Source organism: Vitis vinifera, chromosome 14, assembly GCF_030704535.1.
Source record: "Vitis vinifera cultivar Pinot Noir 40024 chromosome 14, ASM3070453v1".
Taxonomy (NCBI): Eukaryota; Viridiplantae; Streptophyta; class Magnoliopsida; order Vitales; family Vitaceae; genus Vitis; species Vitis vinifera.
The window spans coordinates 6180231-6200047 of NC_081818.1; the positions used below are offsets into that span (position 1 = coordinate 6180231).

The window sequence follows — 19817 nt, forward strand, 5'->3', positions numbered from 1 at the left end:
TTTAACCAACAAGGTCCTTTCATCTAAATCTATCTTGAGATCAAAGATAGGCACAAATACCATCAAAAGTAGCATAAGGATTTGCAAGTCAAGTGACCTAACTCATGAAAAAAAAAAAAAGATAGTGTCATTTGTAAACTATAAATAAGTTACACTCGTACTAGACTACCAACCAAAAAGCCCTCTAAGCCACACTACTTTGTTTTCAACATCAATCTACTCAAAACATCAACCACTATGGTGAGAAGAAAGGGAGATAGTGGGTTAACTTCTCTTAAGTCCCTAGATGTCTTTACTTGTCCTCTAGCACACCTATTGATTAGCGTGGAAAAATTAATTGTCAATAATAAGCATCCACAAACCCAAGATCTCCATCTTGCTCCTGAACATTTTCTTTCTAAGGCCTGATTCAAAAGATCTCACCTACATAGTAAAATGTTTTTTCAAAATCAATCTTAAAGACAATCCCTTCTTCTCTTGAGCATCTTTTCTCATCTGCTACTTCATTGGTGACTAAAACTACATTAGAAATTTATTACCCTCGACAAATGTTCCATAAGAAAGATGAATAGTCTCATGTCAAACTCCTCTTAAGCACTTAGACATCAGTTTTGTTGTATCATTTAGAGGCTAGTCACCAAGTTTATTACCTTTAGGCTAGTCACCAATGAAAGTGGCATCAATGCTCCTATTAACTGTCCCACTCTTTAAGAATTAGTTTACAAACCAACATAGCTTGACATGATTTATAAGATTCATGAGCCTAAGTTGTATTGGTGTAAAATATTTTTCGATAGGTAAGCAATGATGTAATTAAGAACACCAAACAAAAGGGGTAGACAGGGGTAGACCCTATGTAATCAAAGATGCACCCACAAAAGAACAAAAGGAAAAGAATGCAAAAAGTAACACATAAAGCCATCAAGCCCTGATTTAAACTATTAATGAAGTCCAGTAATGTGTTGTTCAAAATCCTCGAAGACTCCCTTGACCGCTCAATGAGAGACTTCGAAAAGACCTCCTTCAATTTTTGACTTGCATGCTCCTCCTCCTTGAACATTTTACCATTATGCTCTCTTCAAATATACCAGAACAAACAAAGAGGAGCTATATGTCATTCCTTATTTGCTGCTTATCCATGCCTATCGTTTTCCAACTGATAAGCAGCTCCTTAACTGACTCTCAAAATATCCATTGCATTATGAAAATTGCCAGTAAAAAGTCCCAAAGTGTTCAGGTTTATCACAAAGAATGAGAATGTGATTTACTAATTCATCACTAGGCTTGTAAGGAATACATCTATTCACTTAAAACAAACCCCTCCTCAAGTTGTCAAGGGTTAAAATCTTAACCCATACCATTTCCCAAGCAATGAAAATCACTTTCAAAGAACCAAATATGCCCCAAACCCCTTCCACAAGAAAATGATACAAGTTTACCATGCACAAGGAGTTAAAGCAAGACTTCACTTGGACCTTCCCACACCTCCTTCCTTACCTACCACCAAAAGTTGTCCTCTCCCTTTGCCATACAATCTTACCTTATGAATTCAAGTAGTAAATCACTACCTCTAGCTTCCAATACTAGAACTACCTCAAAAATGAGGAGACCAATAACTGACTCCAGCTCTAGCCTCCCACAAATCAGGTCCTCTCGCATCTTTGACAAGGGCAATTCTAAAATGCATAGGAAGAGCCTCTTTCAAAGAGCACCCTCCCTTCCTACTTGTCCAAACATGGCCCTCAAACCATTTTTGACTTGGATTGATGTTCAAAGATTGAAATCAGCCCACCCTTTTCTAATGTCTTTCCGCAAACCCACTCCAAAAGCCTCCCTAACCTCGCACATGCACCACCCCCATCCACTACTCCAAACTTGCCTCAAATTACCCTCTTTCGTTGACTATTCCTCTCATTTTCAAATCTCTAAAGCCATTTACCAAGCAAAGCACCACTAGAGTTTCCAATTTTCTAATTCCTAACCCCTCATACTTTTCATCTCAGCAAACGATCTTCCAATTCACCAAAAGTCCCTCCTTCTTCCAAGAGGATAGTCTCATTTTGAATCTTTCCTAAACCAAATCCCACACTACAAGACTCTCTAAAAGGCAAACCTAGGTATGTAGAAGGGAAACTACCCACCCTAGAACCAAACAAAGAGCCTAATCCATCTACCCCTTGCACCTTCCCTACCCTCTTCTAGAATCAGATTGTGTCATCCCCTTCCCATTAGAGGTTATCTGGAACTCTTAGATCCCTTCTAAGGTGAGCTTTTTCACTTGGGAGGCATGTGGAGGTGAGGTGTTGACTTTAGATCAGCTGCAAAGAAGAGGGTGGACATGGTCAACAGGTGTGCCTTGTGCAAAGAGGAAGCAAAATCCATTGATCACATTCTTCTTCATTGCAATAAGGCAAGGATATTATGGCAGTTGGTGTTTTCTATTTTTGATTTTTGGTGGCTTATCTCTACAATGGTTACAGACGCTTTACTAAGGTGGCATGGCCCTTTCATAGGTAGAAGGTGCATTAGGGCTTGGAGAGCCACTCCTTTATGTTTATTTTGGACTATTGGGAAGGAAAGAAATCGAAGATGTTTTGAAAGTGAGAAAATGTCAGACCAAAGACTCAAATGCAATTTCTTTAACAATCTATCTCTATGGATTACGGTGTATATAGGTGGAGGCTCTATATATTTGGTTGATTTTATTGATTGGTTGGGTCTTTACTGAAGGAGGGAGTATTTTTTGTTTCCCCTCTTTTTTGTTTAGCCTTCTGGCTTATTGTATATGACCTATATACTCTTGTGCACTAGTTGCGCTTTTAAAACATTCATGAAACCAAAACAATTGAGATGAAACAATAAGCACCAAAAGGCTAAACAAAAAAGAGGGGGAAACAAAAAATACTCCCTTCTTCAGTAAAGACCCAACCACAAATGAGAGGGTCACCTTACTTTTGACCCTCCCTGCCTTACTTTTGAAATGCAACAATTGAGGACCTTCATAAGCAAAACAAAAAGATAAGGAGAAAGAGGGTCACCTTGCCTCAAGCCTCTATAACTTTAGAGAAGGTTGCAGGAATAGCATTCACCAGAATTGTGCCGTAGATATGTAATAATAAACCCACCAAATCTATCTCAATCTGAACTCCATTTCCAATTGACATAATCATAAGCTTTTTCTATGTCCAATTTACACACCATCCCCACTCTTGAACTCCTTTTTATCAAATTTGTAGCCTTATTAGCAATTAAGACTGTCCACAAAGGCACTCTCGGACCCTGAAACCACCTTCCCAATAACCTTTTCTACTAGTATAGACTTAGGGTGTGACAGCAGTATCCATGTTGAGTTGACATAAGTTTGAAGGGATAACATGGCAAATCCATGTGAAAAGATGTATAGGTTACTCTAAGGTGCATGCAAGTATTAGAAAGAAAATCTAAGAATAACAAATTCCAAAATGCATTTCCCATAGCAAGAAACACATGTCTCGTTGATAGATCATAAATATCACATATCTTAAAGAATAAACAATGCACCACAGATGAGATTCATAATTCATAAATTAAGCTTAAAAATGTAGAAAGTCATGGTATAAAAGATTACATACTGTGGAGATTATTGACAAGGATGGATATCATTCTTTCCACCGAAAAACTTATGCTGCCAACCTTTTGGTTTGATGCTTGCCCAAAAACACTTGAGGTTCCAGGAATGCATTGATGTGACAACTCACATAATGCACAAAGAAGTGACTTAACTGCAGATATATGCATCAGCGCTGAGCTCTCGAAAAGCTTCACAAAGGAGAGAGATAAAAGTTTAAAACATTTTGCCCAAAAGTTTGCCCTTAAAAGAAAAAAATCACGAATGCGCTTTTCTTACCTGAGAATTCAAAGAAGAGAGAACACTTAAGTCACTGTATTGGCCAGATGATTCCCTTGTAAGCTTTGGGACAGTGGCGGATACCTCCTAAACATAGCAATGAGATGAACTCATAAACTTTTATGACCAATCTTAACCATAAAACTTGTTGGATTAATACAACCTTAAATGAAAACAAACAAATACCCATCAAAATATACTGGAATCATTATGAAGTTTATATATGCCAAGGTTACATATGGCCTATCAATACATACATACATACATATATGATTGAAAACAACAAATGTATTAAATCTGTATTTCTCTCCTTTGTATTTATTCCTCCTAGTGGGGCTTGGCACTTGGTTACTTTTTAAGCTTTTTGTATATCCTTGAAGGATTGCCCTTCTTTCTTATACTTCTCCTTTTAAGATAAATGACGATAGTTGATTCCATTTTTTTTTAAAAATGTCACTATTGACCTATTTCCAAATCGCTCCTTTTTCAATTGCATATCACCAACTCCACTTACATAAAAGTGCCTTCTTAAGCAAAGAAAGGAATTTAATGCCTAACCCCCCTTAGTTGTCTCTATGCACACTATCAGCCACTTCACAAGATGCATTAGTTTCTCAAACGTCCCACCTCTTCAGAGGAAATCCCTTTGAATTTTCTCCAACCTTAGTCTTACTTTCCTTGGAATACTAAACAAAGATAAAAAGTATGCAGGAAGACTAGATAATGTGCTCTTGTTCAACATAAGTCTACCCCTGTTAGAGATATGAATCCACATTGATAAGTCTTTTGTGAAGCCTCTCTTCTACCCTATCCTGGATCACCATTGATCTAAAAAGAGCACAGGTAAGTAGATAGAAGTCCTCCTACATTGTACCCTAACTTAGAGATCAACTCCTTAACATGCTTCACCCTACCAATATGAATCAGCTTAATCTAAAGTAAGTTAGTTTTAGCCCTAATAAAGCTTTGAACCACATGAGCAACTAGCTTAAATGGATCATTTGATCTTAGGGAAGCCGCATAGAAAACGAGAGTGTAATTTGCAAACAACAAATCAAACACCACCAACCTAACTCTCGAAACCCTCCCTAACCCTTATGAGAAGACAACTAAGGGCCTCTATTGCAACAATAAATAAATAAGTAGAGAGAAGGTTCCCCTTGCCTCAAACCCCTAGAGCCTTGGTAAAATCTAGTCAGGATACCATTAACAATGCATATGACCTTCAGTGCAGGATCATGGTTCTTGAAGGCACTCAAGGAGGTCTTTAGCATGTATTTAAAAAGGAGTTTAGAGTTTGATCACTAAAGGGCCAATGGTAGGTTTGCAACATCATCAAGGGGATCGAGGCGTGTAGAGTCAACAAATCTTTAAGACAGTGAAGGTATCCATAGTTTGGATGCGGAGTAATACCATTTGCTAAACTAATCTACATTTATTCTTTAGTGAAGTGTTTGCTATTGCATAACCTATGGTTCTTCCCTGCTAGGGTTTTCCATGTATATAAAATGTTTGACTTTTTGTATAATTGATTTTTCATTGTGAACTGAAAATGGAACTACATTAAAATTAATTGGATAAATTTTGATCAACTTGGTAAAGTTTAAGCAGAAAACTTGATCGATTCACTTCCCTTTAGGTCAATCCATATATCAAGGCAAAAAATTTGTAACATTTGATGATAATATGATTTAGTTTTTGCTAGGGTTTCTCAGAATAAGAAAAGAAAAAGGGAAAAGAAAATTTCAAAACTATATTCCTATTTTACCATAAAGGACCTGTTTTTTTAATATGAAACAAAAATATCTTTAGAATATAGAAGACTCTACAAGGAAGGATGAGATATCCATCCAACAAAATAAAGAAGGATACTAGAAGCCTAAAACAGGCCTCCAACTGAGCTTCTTGAGCAAGTTTTTACTTAAATGCTTTAATGTGGATTATCTCACAAGACGTGAAGAAGATATTTCAAGTTAAAAGAGTATTGTCCCAAGGGCAAGTTTTTCCTAACTGAGCATAATGCACTTGCTGATGTAAGAATTATCATTAGTGAGTTCCTGATGGCATGGGCGCATCCTAAGGCAGTGAAGAGGGATAACAAGTGGTGTAAGATATGTGGCATATTAGTTATTCATGTTCTCATTAGATGTTTTAAGTATTTGAGGTTCTCATTCTCACCTATCATTAAATATACATAGAGCAAATATTAAATCAACTGCTAACAGCTAGATGTTTCATCAAAGTAAGGTGTTTCCATAATTACCTGTGTGGCAGCATGTGGAGAGTGGATTGCTCGATCTAAAGCTGCTAGAGTCTCCAACACCTACAAATATTTGACAGAGACAACTATTAGAAATAAACTTAGGCTATCTACAAATATAAACTTAAAAGTTATTCAACATACCAAAACCCAAGAAGGGCCCAATACATTATGTAAACGATGAGCTATGTTGAAAAGAGTCCTTAAAGCCTGAGTTGCAAGAGAAATTAGAAATCAATCATGTAAAGGATGGACAAACATGCAGGAAAAAAGAAACAAAAATAAAGAAAGAAAAAAAAAACACTCATTTCATAAACAAACTAGCTGCAGAAAAAAATTTAGTGCTGAGTTTCAGGGAGGAATACAAACAGAAACTATTTAGCTCTAGGAAATGGTACAAATAAAAATGCTGGAAAGACGATCAAATCCATACCTGCACATTCTTGGGCGTAAGGACAATACTATCCCTCTGGTCTACCAGTGGTTCAGAACGTCTTGAGCCAGGAGACTGTAAAGCATTGCTGAATTATCAATTATAATACAATATTTCAGCCTCCTTATATTTATAAAATGTTAAAATTTGATATGAAAACCATATAAATGTTGAAGAAAAGAAAACTAAGAAATAACAGTAAAAAATAATTAAGATATGAAACATGAGAAGTAGAATACTTTGATTAAACATGGATATGCTTGAGTGTGTGTGCGCGTGTGTTCCATGTGCAAACCACATGAGTTTTAACTGGTAAGAACAAGAACGAGAAGGCCGAAGGAATGCAGCTTATCTACTTTTACAGAAGAAACTAAAGTGCTAGCATTTGCAGCAATCTGCAGACCTCATATTCGTCTCATCAAAATAAGAATAGCCACAGAGAAATATGGCTCACATAACAAAATTCACTGAATTCTTCACCATGCATACCTCCTCCTTTCAACTTCACTGGGGATATTGATTGTAAATTTGCATAGTGATGCTAGGAAAGAGTTTAAAGGTTCTATAGCACGAAGAACCCCACATGCCTGCACAGTAATCATGAAAATTATCAACTTTTCCAGGGGTTTTTTTGATAAATAAGCACAGAATATATTAAAAAGAGGCAAAAAAGCCACAAAGTATACAGGGAGTATACAAGCTAGCTAAGCCTCACAACCAAAAAGAAAAGCAAAAAACCCCACCAACCCTTATCTGGAGGCTAACCACTCCAAGAAGCCTATAAGCCACAAAGTAACTTTTTCAGGGGTTAAGAGCCAAAAAACAGCTTTTTTCTTTTTCTCGTTGTACTAAAAAATCAATAAACAATGTTCAAAGCTGAAGCCATATTTATCATATTCCTCATCTTGTTTTTTTTTTTTTTTTTATCAGATATTATATTCTTCACCCTGTTGAAAGGTGATAAGAAAATAATTAAGTTATTGAACTTAATATTACCTGAGTAAATGCCTGATAGCCTTTTAATATCTCCAACACAATAGCCTCTCCTTGTGACCTTCCAAATTAACATCAGGTCAGATACAGATAAACTGATCTTTTTCAAGATTACTAAATCTTTTATATGGCAACTTCATCATACCTTGATAAAATCAGAGACAATGCATCAAGTATAGTCAACCACAATGAATCAACCATTGAGATGCAGAGAACTGCAGTTTTCCCAGTACATTTTGCCGGTGGATCACTATCACATCTGGGAGATTCAAGCTGTTTGCGCCAGTAGAAAAGAAGACAAACAAACTTAAAAACTGAAGGAGAAAATAGTAACCCCAGACATAAACAAGACATCAATAAAAAACCAAAGGGAAATTAAGGCATAAACAAACAAACTTATCATGCACATGTACACACACCTCCCCAACATCCACGGCTTCATCGGTCAAAGTAGCCACAGTAAAGACAACACCCAAGAGACCTTCAACTGCCAACGTAATTGCATGTGCTTCACTTGCTACCAAGACTGCAGCGTTGGATGCGTCATTATCTAAGCTCCACTCAATCCCTGCAGGAAGTGCAAGTTGTCATTCTGCATGGGCAATAGGAATAGCAACAAATGACAATTGATGAAGCAAGGATTCCAAGAATACAATATTCAAATGCTCCTGAACTTGAAAAGGTTTGCAACAAGCTTGTTTACATCCGCTAGTATGAGAGAGAAATCTTCAAAACAGTCAACTCTAAAGGCCTGGCTAGAGCTATCTTTTTTTTTCATCAGACACTGGCTAAAACTATCTTGGAGTCATAAGAACCCCAATCCTCACTTCTTCTACCCAACAAATCATGTTAATCTTGAGAAATAACTAAACACTTAAATACCTGGATGAGAAATCTAGGTTTTGTTTTAGTTAAATATGGAATAAATACATGAGGTAATAAATAATATTTCATCCAGGATCCAGTAAACTCTCTCTAACAATATCACTAAGAAGCCTTTCCACCAATGCAGGTTGTGGATACTTCATCAAGCAGACGAGGATAAGGAACATGACAAAAAAAATTTTAGCTTCCCCATGATTCTTTGCTATTACCGTCCACAGTGGGATGCAAAACAAACATTCCTTCTGGGAGATCCACAATTCAATAATTCACTTTCAGCACTAAATTGCTACCGATGGCCATGTTAGGAACATACACATAGGAAATATTGAGAGGAAAATGACATAAGCTATGAAGTAGGTTCTAGTTCTCCTATATGATGGGAACAATAAAGAAATTCGAATCTTCCTTTGGAACAACTCTTTCTTTATAATAAAAAATTCACCCGTGGGCTGAACAACTCAAAAGGAGCTGAACTGCAATGAACAAAAAGATGGTGAATTCATTCCTTAACCTAACAGAGATGGAGAACCATCTGAAATAGCTGATAGAATATAATGATTATCACCCAACACCATGCCTAAGATATGGGAGTATGAGATTCAATCCATTAGGTGTAAATTTTCCACAAGATAATTTCCACTGGTTATTGTGATTGAGCTTTGCTCACACTAAACTTTTATAAGAATAAAAACAAAAAAGGAAAGGTTGAAAAAAGGATTCTGACGGCGAATCAATCAACTAGACACTGGCTCATTTGATCGACAGATGCTGCATGTATCTTAATCCAGAGAAGATAGTTCAACATTTTTTCATTCAGTACCAGGTATGGAAGGAGAGTGTGGAGGACAATCCTGGTATGGAATGAAACAAAGAGGAGTCTTCATTGATAGGTTGGCTTAAGGTTCTTGCTATGGCTGTTAAGAAGCTGGAAGATTTATTCTTCAAGTCCTTGTTTGTTTCCTTGATGAGTGTTATAAGGAAAGGGGGCCAATCCTTTTAGGTTTCATTAATAGGTTGGCTTGAGGCTCTTGTTATGGCCATTGTTGTTCTTCTAATTTTTTATTTTTTCTATGCTTTAGGTGTTCCCATATACTTCTCCTGAGCTAGGCTACACCTCCTTTGGCATTCTTTACTACATATTCTACTTAGGGGCAGAATCCGCTTGGCACTATACTCTATTATTATCTTTGGAAGGACGGAACTATTGTATTGATTAGTTCATCTTTCCCGCTTTCAAGCTTCAGTGTGAAAGTACTTTTCAAAAAATAATATAAAATAACAGTTTCACTTCCATGAGCCTTTTTCCCTAACAATTCTCCCAATTACCATGTTATAGATATTTCAGATGAGTAATAGAGTTGCACCATTACAAAGAGATACTAAAAGGAATATCTAGAACTAACAAAGAGGATAGCTGGAGCAAAAGACCATCACACTCCTTGTGTCAAGAAGAAAGCTCCAATGGTCATACTGAAACATGCACTAAGAAAAGTTGCTTTTTTTTTCCTCTCTCTAGAAAACTAATGAAATTCTTGAACAAAAATCTCCAGACCAATCCCCAGAACTCCTTGTAAAAAACTGTACCCCTGCTACTATATTTTAAAAGCTTCACAAATAGTAACACCTATTCTTCGAAGTCTAAACTTCACCTCCAGCCACTCTGTCTTCTGTCTACCAGTAAAAAAATCATGAATGCCAAAGATCAAATTAAGATTATAATTAGAAGTTAACACTTTGAAAAATAAATACATAAATAAATGGAAGAAACCTTATCTTGACCTCTGAATCCAAATTATTCCACCATTATTATATTTATTTTCTCCCAGCTTTCACAGGAAAGTGAATAATTTTCAATCTCCATTAGCCTTTTTTTGCCAGTTGATTCCAGATATATAAACCAACTAAATTTGGCTGTTAAATACATTAGTTTAATCTTCGCTACTTGAACAACTGTTCGAGATGATGCACCAAATAGCAGTTCAATGATTCCAACAGCAACACAAAGAACCATGAATGAAAAAAGTCTTTAAAATAAGAAGACCATAAGATTTTTATCTCTGTTATTGATGTCAAGAAAACCATAACTAACCAAACTATATAAATTGAAAAAAAAGAATACTTGGTGCCCTTTTAAACATTTGATGTAACAACGAACAAACTGATCACCTTTAGCTTTGCTGCTAAACATCCCTGCAACAGCTGTCAGGCTCTCCTCACTGGTTTCCTGAACCTAGAAAATTAACCATTTTCATCAATCAAGGACATGATCTTCATTGTTTAACTGCACTATTTAAATAAAACTGCTTTTTTCAGAAATTGGAATTTCTGTTGGAGGAGAACCATGAGCAAAGGGCATTAAAACACCAGGGCTATCAGAAATAGAGATATATGTGTGATGCTCCATAACGGACAGCAATTAGGACACCCACATCATAATGAACAATCCAATCATGGCATGAAGGGGCGGAGAAGATAATCACAAAATATTCCAAATGGAAAGGAGTTTACAGGGGTACCTATTACATGCACCATTAAGGATTAGGAGGCCATTAGTGTGAAAATGGAGGTGTTATTAATCATTAGATTCATAACCTCAAAGGGTTCCCTAAATTAAATAGTGTTGTTAATGTCATCAAGCAGATCTTCTTGCTCTTCAAGGCCTCAAAGAATCTAAGTCAATGAGACTCGATGCTTGAAAACTAAATGAAATTCATAACAAGTCATCAGTTGGGCTTCTGTTCATGATTCAAAGTCTTCAACAATCATCTATCTCATTAAGCAGAAGGGAAACTTCATCCTGGGAATGGTGGTGGATTATAATTGGATACTGTGTTCTGCCAAAAAAGATCCTGAATTCTTGGGCAAGGGGTATCAAATATGAACTTTAAGAGACACTTCCACCCTCCTTAAGGTGGATTCAACCAAGGGTTGACCTTTTTTTCTTTTTAAATCCCTTTTCGTTCTCTTTCCTTTTATAGTTCCTTTTCTCTTCCTCTGAAGGAAATATCTTTCTTCCTTGTACCTGTTTTCTTCTTTTAATATAAATCATTCAACAGAGAGAGAGAGAGAGAGAGAGAGAGAGAGCACATCTTTCACCTGTAAGCTTGAAACAACTCGAGCAAGAGCTTTAACCATACCCTCAACAACATTAGTGTTCTTTGGATGCCTACAATGAGAATCAGAATCAATAGTTTGCATACATAATAATTGACTGAGATTCCTTTTTTACGGACAGAAAACAAAGGAGGCTAGAATTATAGGAATTTCTCCACAAAAAAAAAATATCTTCATAGATTATAATGAACAAGATAGTTTGACTAAAGTCTAAATGTTATTCTAGAATGTTGAACAACCAATTTTCGTAAAAGCTCAAACTTGTAGGATTTGGGTCCATAATGCATACCATGCACTCTAACACTTTCCCTCATGTGTAGCCTCTTTTAACCTTACACATGGGCTTAATAAATTGGGAAACAAAGCAGCCTCTTTTGGGCTTAACAAGTTGAGGAAATAAATATGCAATGAGGTTCAAACACATGACTTTTTGTCAAACAAGACTTCGATAACAAGTTGAATAACCAATTTTCCTAAAAGTTTAAGCTTGTAGAATTTTGGTTTACAATGTATATAATGCATTCTAACATAAAACAATTACTCTTCCCAAAGATCACAGTATGATTATATATTGTATTCATTCACATAGTATGATTGTGTGACAAGAGAGAAATGTTAGGATTTTTGAAGATAAGGGGAGATTGAAAGGGATGTTATGGGATTTACTTCACTTCTATTCCTCTCTATGGGCCTCTTGTATTGTTGCTTTTAGAGGAGTTACTCTTAGTATTATACAACCCAACTGACTTGCAGTTTGTGATTCAAAGGTTTGAGATAGTCGGAGGTTATCTTTGTACATAGTTTTGTATAGAGAGGTGTCTTCTTACTTTGATCAGAATCTATGTTTTGAGGGGCAAACCTCTCATCTTTCTCTTGTACCTTTACTAATATTAATATTTTTCGTTTTTGATAAAATATATATATATATAATCCTACCATGATAGAGTGCTATATATATATCTAGCACTCTATCATGGTAGGATCCAAACAAACAAACAAAAAATAAATAAATAAACAAATAAATTAGCTAATAGCATGAAAACATGAAGCACAACTAATGAGCATTTAAGAAATATCACAAAAATGACTTGTCACACATGAAGCTTATTTTTTTCCCCCTAAAACAAAAACAACAATTTTCCTTCATCTTTAAAGATAAATACAAGAAGAACAAACAATCTTTCAAAGACGTACAAAAAAAAATGGTTAGAAAGCAACCAAGTGTCAAACCCCACAAAAACTAGCTCATCCTCACAAAGAAAAAACCAAGGTACACCAAAGAGAAATATTGCACACTTAAGGGGGAAGAAAATCTCAAAGAAAGCCAAAAACTTAACTCATTGATTGGCTAATTAGCCTACAACTTGGTTGGCTGAATGGGGAACCCAAGAGAAGGAGCAACCCAACTCACCAAAAACCTCTATGATTTTTCAGATCCAATCGTCAAACTTCCATGAAACTCTTTCCTTACTAATCACCCAATATATTACAATAGCAGAATTTCCCTCTATAGTTAGGTTAAAAAGGCTTAAAGCTTTCGCCTACAACAAATTGACGACCACTTTACTGGATGAGGCTTTTTCACCAAAGCACCACCCCTATAAGAAATCTCTCTAGATCTTTTTCAGTCTTAAGCTAACCTTTTCTCCGAATTGCAAAAAGTGACATAAAATAGATAGGAAGGCTAGATAGGGTGCTTTTTATCGATGTTGGTCTTGCCCTTTTTATTGTCTCCTCTTATCCAAACCCACAAACTTCCAATTAAAGAGAAGGTATGTCACTGTAACTGGAAATACCTATTTTAGGCTAAAGATTGCTAACAAAAGCATCCATAACTCCCTTATTCTATCACAATGAATCAAAATGCGATGGGTTGAATCTTCAATCTCTTTGCATAAGCTACATCTATCTACCATTGTCCACCCCCTCTACATTAACATGTTTATAGTTAAGATCTTCCCTCATACTACTTCCCAAGTGAGAAAACACATTCTCAAGGGAGTTGTAGAGCCCCAAATTTGTTTAGTTGGGAAATCCATTCAAGTATCAACACGCAAGGAATTGTAATAAGACTTTACATGCTAAGATGTCTTCTCCTCCATCTTGCCCCTTACTAAATAAATAAGCTCCAAAAATTAGGTTACGCCATCCATTTCCAATCTTGGAAAGATCTTATGAATTGCACTAACCACTGACCTCCACTTTTTCCTCTTTTCCACAAATCAACAATTATAGCATACTTTGAAGAAGAAAGTTTATACAATGGAGAAGATGCTTCTTTCAACCAATACTCCCCTGCCCACTTGTCCCTTCAAAATTTTCTTTGCCTACCATTTTTTACCCAAATAGGTATCCTTTGGCTGAAATCTTCCCATCTATCCTTAGGTTGAAATCTTCCCATCCTTTTCTAATATCATTCCATAGACTCATTCCAACGGTCTCCCTCTCCTCTCATGTATTCCACCCCCCATCTAATTCCTCGAACTTTCCTAGAAGGATCTTCCTCCACAGGCTCTCCTACTCAAGGATAAACCTCTAATCTTCTGATGCCCAAACCTCCAAACCTTTTATCATTGCAAATCTTAAAACAACTTAATAAATGTATCATGTTAACTTCCAATAGATTTCCCCACAAAAAATCTCTCTAAATTTTTTCTATTCTAATCCACACTTTCTTGGGAATTGCAAAAAAGGACATAAAATAGATTGATAGCACAAGACTAGTAATCTTCCTCCCTTTGAAAAGTACTGCTTCTTCCACGGGGCAAATCTCCTTCTTAATCTCTCCTCAACAACATCTTATGCACCATAAGACTTATGAGACATTGCCAAAGGTAAACCAAGAAAAGAAGCGGAAGCCTCCCTACCTTAACTCAAACATAGATGCCAATCTACTCACTCCCTCTCCTATTCCCATTGGAATAAGCTCAATTTTTTACAAGTTTATTTTTAGACTTAACACCACCTCAAAGCCAATTACAATCCACCTCCACTATCTTAATTGATCTAAATTTGCCTCACAAAATAGAAGAGTATCATTTGCAAACAGGAAGTGAGAGATGTGCATTCCTCCTCCCTCTCGACCCTCGACTTTGAAGCCAATAATAAACCCTCCTTGCTCAGCCTTTGATATTTGACAACTAAAGGCTTCAGTGACCATCAAAAAAAGATAGTGAGAAAGAGGATCACCTCACCTCAAGCCTCTTGAAGTTTGGAAGAAATCAATAGTGATACCATTAACTAAGATTGACATCCTTTCAATGGAAATGTAGAAAAGAATCCACCTTCTTCATTTAGGACCAAAACCCATATTTTCTATGTTTGAAAGGAGAAATTTTTCTCATCAAATAAAGGAGAAATTTCCAATCCACATGGTCATATGCCTTTTCCATATCTAATTTACAAACCAAACCAACACTAGAACTTCTTTTTCTCGAATCAACCACCTCATTTTAAATTAGGGTTGCATCAAGGATATACCTCCCACAAAGTTATTCTAGGTCTTTGACACCCTTTTTTTTTTTTTTTTTTTGATAGGAAACGACAAGGAGATATATTGATAGAAAAAAGAAGTACAAGAGAAGGATGAGGAATCCTCCCACCAAAGAAAAACTAAACAACAAGAATACAAAAACAAGAAGCTACAAAGTAAAAATAGCCAAACTCTCTAGATTAGACCATCCCGTTGGAACTACACACTGCTAGCCAATCTAGTTGTAACACATTAAGGAGAATGCCCTTAAAAGCCATGGAACAAAAAGCCCAAAGAGAAGCAAGGATGTGAATGGAATCCCAAAGATTCTCTGAATTCCTTGCTTTATCCTCAAATATCCTTGCATTTCTTCCCCACCACACTACCCAAATTAAAGCAATGCACGCAGTTTGCCACAAAACTATCCCTCTCTTGGACAAACCAAAACCTTTATACTTCTCGAGGGAACCCAATCCATATTGGCTAACTAAAATAATCTGTGTTACAACCCCATCGTCAAAGAGCAATGTAAAAAAAGATGATTTGTTGATTCTCCATGCTTCATATACAAGTTACAAATGTCAGGACTAAGAGCTTTGTAGGGTGTTTTCAATTGTAGCAAATCATTAGTATTTACCTTCTTATGTGTCACTAACCAGACAAAGGACTTGACTTTAAAAGGGACTTGAGAATTGCAAACAAACTTAGTAGGGAAAACTGGAGAAGAATTGGAACGGTGGGACAAGGCTAAAAAAAAATATTTGACTGTAAAAAGCCTTGAAAAATATAAAGACCAGGATCTCGCATCTAAAACTGATGGGGATAAATGCAAACAATCAAGTGACCGCATGAGACTTTCTAAATCTTCTATCTCAGAATCGGAAAGGTTGCGACGGAAATTAAAGTTCCAAGAGAAGGGGCAATCAAAACCGAGAATTAAAGATATAGGAATATTTTTATCGGTGACTACTCTAAAAAGTCTTGGATATTGGAAACCCAAAGGTTGATCCCCCCACCACAAGTTTTCCCAAAACCGAATTCTATCCCCATCTCCTACCACAAACCGAGTATACTAGGAAAAATCCTAAAAGACTTGTACAATAGCCTTCCAAGGACAACGATGTGACCATCTGACTATATTATTAGCATCCCAATCATTGGAATGTGTCCCATAAATGCTTAAAATGACCTGATGCCACAAAGTTGAACTCTCCCTAAAGTACCTCCACAACCATTTCCCTAAGAGAGCGAGATTCCTTAGAGAAATCTTCCTAAATCCCAAACCCCCTTTTACCTTTAGACTACACACTACATCCCAACTAACAAGATGATCTCTTTTACCTTCCCCAACCCTTGACCAAAGGAAATCCTTTTGCAATCTCTCAATTTTTGCAGCCACTAAAGCGAGAATCTTAAACAAGGAGATAAAGTAGCTAGGAATGTGGGAAAGGCATGAATGGATAAGAGTTATCCTACCTCCAAGAGATAAGTAAGCCTTTTGCCACCCATCTAATCTCTGTGAGATTCTCTCAATCACTGGATCCCAAAAACCACAATCTTTTAGGTTCCCTCCCAAAGGAAGACCCAGGTAGAGTATAGGTCAGTCAGAAGCCTTGCAATCAAGTAACACGGCCAACTTAGAGAGATGATTCTGATCAAGGTTGATGCCAAAAAGATTACTCTTGTCAAGATTAACCTTAAGCCCAGAAATATGCCCAAACACTAACAATAAACTCTTGAGAGTTTGCAGATCTTCCACATAAGAGTTGGAAAAGAAAATGGTATCATCTGCGAATTGCAGATGGGACACCCTTGTTCTATTCCTACCTTCCCTAAAACCCTCCAACAAACTTCTTTCATCTGCTCTCAACAACATTCTACTCAGCACATCTGCGACGATAGTAAACAAAAAAGAGGATAGAGGGTCACCTTGTCTTAATCCTCTAGTTGCCTTGACCCACCCTTTAGCATTACCATTCACTAGAACTGCATAAGAGACTGTAGACAAACAACCTTTCATCCAGGTCCTCCATCTAGGACCAAACCCCTTCTTCTCCAACACATGATCCAAAAAATCCCATCTCACATGGTCGTAAGCCTTTTCAAAGTCAATTTTGAAAACAACACCTTCCTCCCTTGATCGTCTTTTCTTATCCACTATCTCATTGACTATAAGAGCAACGTCCAAAATTTGTCTCCCTTGAACAAAAGCACCTTGAGTAGAATGGATAGTTTCATGTAGTACCCCTCTTAATCGCCCTGATAAAACTTTGGTTATTATCTTATAGAGACAAGTGATCAAGCTAATAGGTCTAAAGTCTAAGATTTTCTTTGTTGGGTTTTTTTTGGGCAAAAGAACAATGAAGGAGGTATTAGTGCTTCAATTGATAATCCTGCTTCTGTGAAACTCTGCAAACACCCTCACTAAATCCTCCTTGATCACATCACAACAATCTTGAAACACTGCAATGGTAAATCCATAAGGCCCCAGCGCCTTATCCCTATCTAACTGAAAAATGGCTCTAGAAATCTCTTCTTCAGTAAAAAGGGAATCCAACCTAGAAGCACTCTCTTCTAAGATAGGGGACCAATCTAAGCCTTCTACTCTCCAAGACTCTCCAGGAGGACTCTAGTAGAGCTTTTCAAAATAAAGTAAAATCTCCTCTGTGATGCTCTCAGAATTATTCAACACTCAACCTCTTTTGTTCTCCAAAAATTTAATGAATTTCCTATTTCGTTTGCCATTAGCCACTTTGTGAAAAAACTTTGAATTGCAGTGTAACGCCCAAGCATTTTTTAAGGGTAATTTAGGAAATTACTAATAATAATTAAATTAGTTAATTAATTAATTAAATAAAGTGGAAGAGGGGTAAAAGTGTAATTTTACGAATAAATACTCTAGGTATAAATTAGAAATTCTATTTCTTCCTATTCTTTTCTGAATAGAGTTCCTGTTCGCAGAATTTCAGAGAACGTAGGTTGGAGTCAGATTTCAGGGTTGAAGAACAGATCTCTATAGGTAAGATTCTAACCCCTAGTTTAATACTTTAGATTCATTGATTAATTTCAAACACATTAGATATCTTTTGGAAAACCCAAATCTATATTAGGGTTAGTTTATTTTATTTTTAATTCGTTTTAATATCAAAATAATAAAAAAATTTAAGATTTTGATTTTATTATTGGAATTTGGGAGATCTTGAGTTTTATTAGATGAAAAAAAAAAAATTCCTTAGAAAGTTTCGATTTTAGGTTAGGGTTAATTTTATTAAAAAAAAAAAAAAAAGAGTAAATAAATATATTATTATTTGTGGTTGAAGGGATTAGAAAATGTAAAAAAAAAAAAAAAAGAACGCGTGTGCACAGCACTGGAAGGAAGGAAGGAAGGAGAAAAAAAAAAAAAAAAAAAAAAGGGCGTGTGCCAAATGGAAGGAAGCCTTTTATATATATATAAAATGAATCATGATGATGGCAATGGAAAAAAAAAAAAAAAAAAACTTGCTTTTTGGTTTGGTGTACCCGAGACAACTAGGTAATGGTTGAGTGGCTTTTGAATTGGTTAATTAAAATAATAATATTTAGTTTTAGATTAATAATTCAGATAATAGTAATAATAGTCTTTTTTTTTGTAATAAATAGAATGAGAGATTTAGCAAAATATATATATATATATATATATATATATATATAGAGAGAGAGAGAGAATTTTATAATGAAATAAAATTGTAATTTAATTCAATTAGTAATGTGTTATTAGAAACAAATTGGGAATTTATTAGTTTTATTTAAATAAGGAATAGATTAGTTAAATTATAAATAAATAGTAATAATTGTTTCTCTTATGTTATATTAGGTGAAGAGTAGATTTTTTTTTTTCAGAATTATTTTTCTCCCAAGCTTTCAAGGACTTCTTTTGAGGTAAGGGAAGTTAATGCAATATTTATAAAATTAAATTATTTTATATGTTATTTTGAATTGTGGAAAAGAAAATGATATTTTGTTACCATGCATGGATCAAACTGTTTTGCACTAAATATTATGTTGGAATATTTTGTTTTATTTATGACACAAAATATGGAGATATTATGTTGTGTAAATTTGAATACTTGAACAAAAACATCACTCTGGTTTATTTGGCCCTTGTCAACGGGATATAATAGTTGACTATTCGGCCCTGTCGACGGGATATAATAGTTGACCTTTACATTTCATGGTGGGAATGTAATTGATTTGGACCCCAGCCTCTAGGGGTTTGGTTAGAGGTTACTAGTACTAGTAGTGTTTGGTTCCTTCCACCAAGAACAATTTGAGGCTAGCCACCCATTTGAAAAGTCCCACCTAACTGGGCATTTGATATTTGATAACCAGAGTAATGAAAAATTGAATGGATTTGATTGAATCTTATGTGAAAGTGTTTGAATTTGACATGGAAATGGTTGGTTGAAATTTAAATATATTGGTATTTTTGAAACTCTGATATTTGATGAGAAAAAAAAAAAAAAACGATATCTCCTATTTGAAATGAAAATATTTGATCCATGAACTGCATTAATATTCCTTATTGGGTTGTGAGCTCATTCCCAATTGTTGAAAATTTTTCAGGTACTCGTAGTTCTGGTAAGGAGTGATGGCTAGGCTGAGGAATGGTCATCATTAGGATTTGACTTAGGATTTTATGTTGGATTTTGTTTAACTGTTAGTTATGTTCATTTGGATCCTTTAGTATTTGGAAGTTATTTGGATATTGATCCTTCAAATTTTATGTTAGATCAAA

General features: G+C 35.7%; 1 protein-coding gene across 3 annotated transcripts in view; it reads right to left on the reverse strand.

The window, feature by feature from the left end:
• LOC100264068 (uncharacterized) overlaps nucleotides 1-19817 on the reverse strand; it is an 85819-nt gene that overhangs the window by 38451 nt on the left and 27551 nt on the right. For 2 of the 3 annotated variants that reach the window (XM_010661648.3, XM_019224901.1), the window contains 11 exons: nucleotides 11554-11623; nucleotides 10624-10687; nucleotides 7992-8140; nucleotides 7718-7845; nucleotides 7576-7633; nucleotides 7069-7166; nucleotides 6580-6667; nucleotides 6291-6356; nucleotides 6150-6209; nucleotides 3887-3973; nucleotides 3612-3798 (listed from right to left, as the gene is read on the reverse strand). In XM_010661648.3, coding sequence (XP_010659950.1) covers nucleotides 3612-3798; nucleotides 3887-3973; nucleotides 6150-6209; nucleotides 6291-6356; nucleotides 6580-6667; nucleotides 7069-7166; nucleotides 7576-7633; nucleotides 7718-7845; nucleotides 7992-8140; nucleotides 10624-10687; nucleotides 11554-11623 — 1055 coding nt within the window. The remainder of the gene's footprint in view (nucleotides 1-3611; nucleotides 3799-3886; nucleotides 3974-6149; nucleotides 6210-6290; nucleotides 6357-6579; nucleotides 6668-7068; nucleotides 7167-7575; nucleotides 7634-7717; nucleotides 7846-7991; nucleotides 8141-10623; nucleotides 10688-11553; nucleotides 11624-19817) is intronic. The other variant, XM_059742465.1, reaches the window with a different exon arrangement.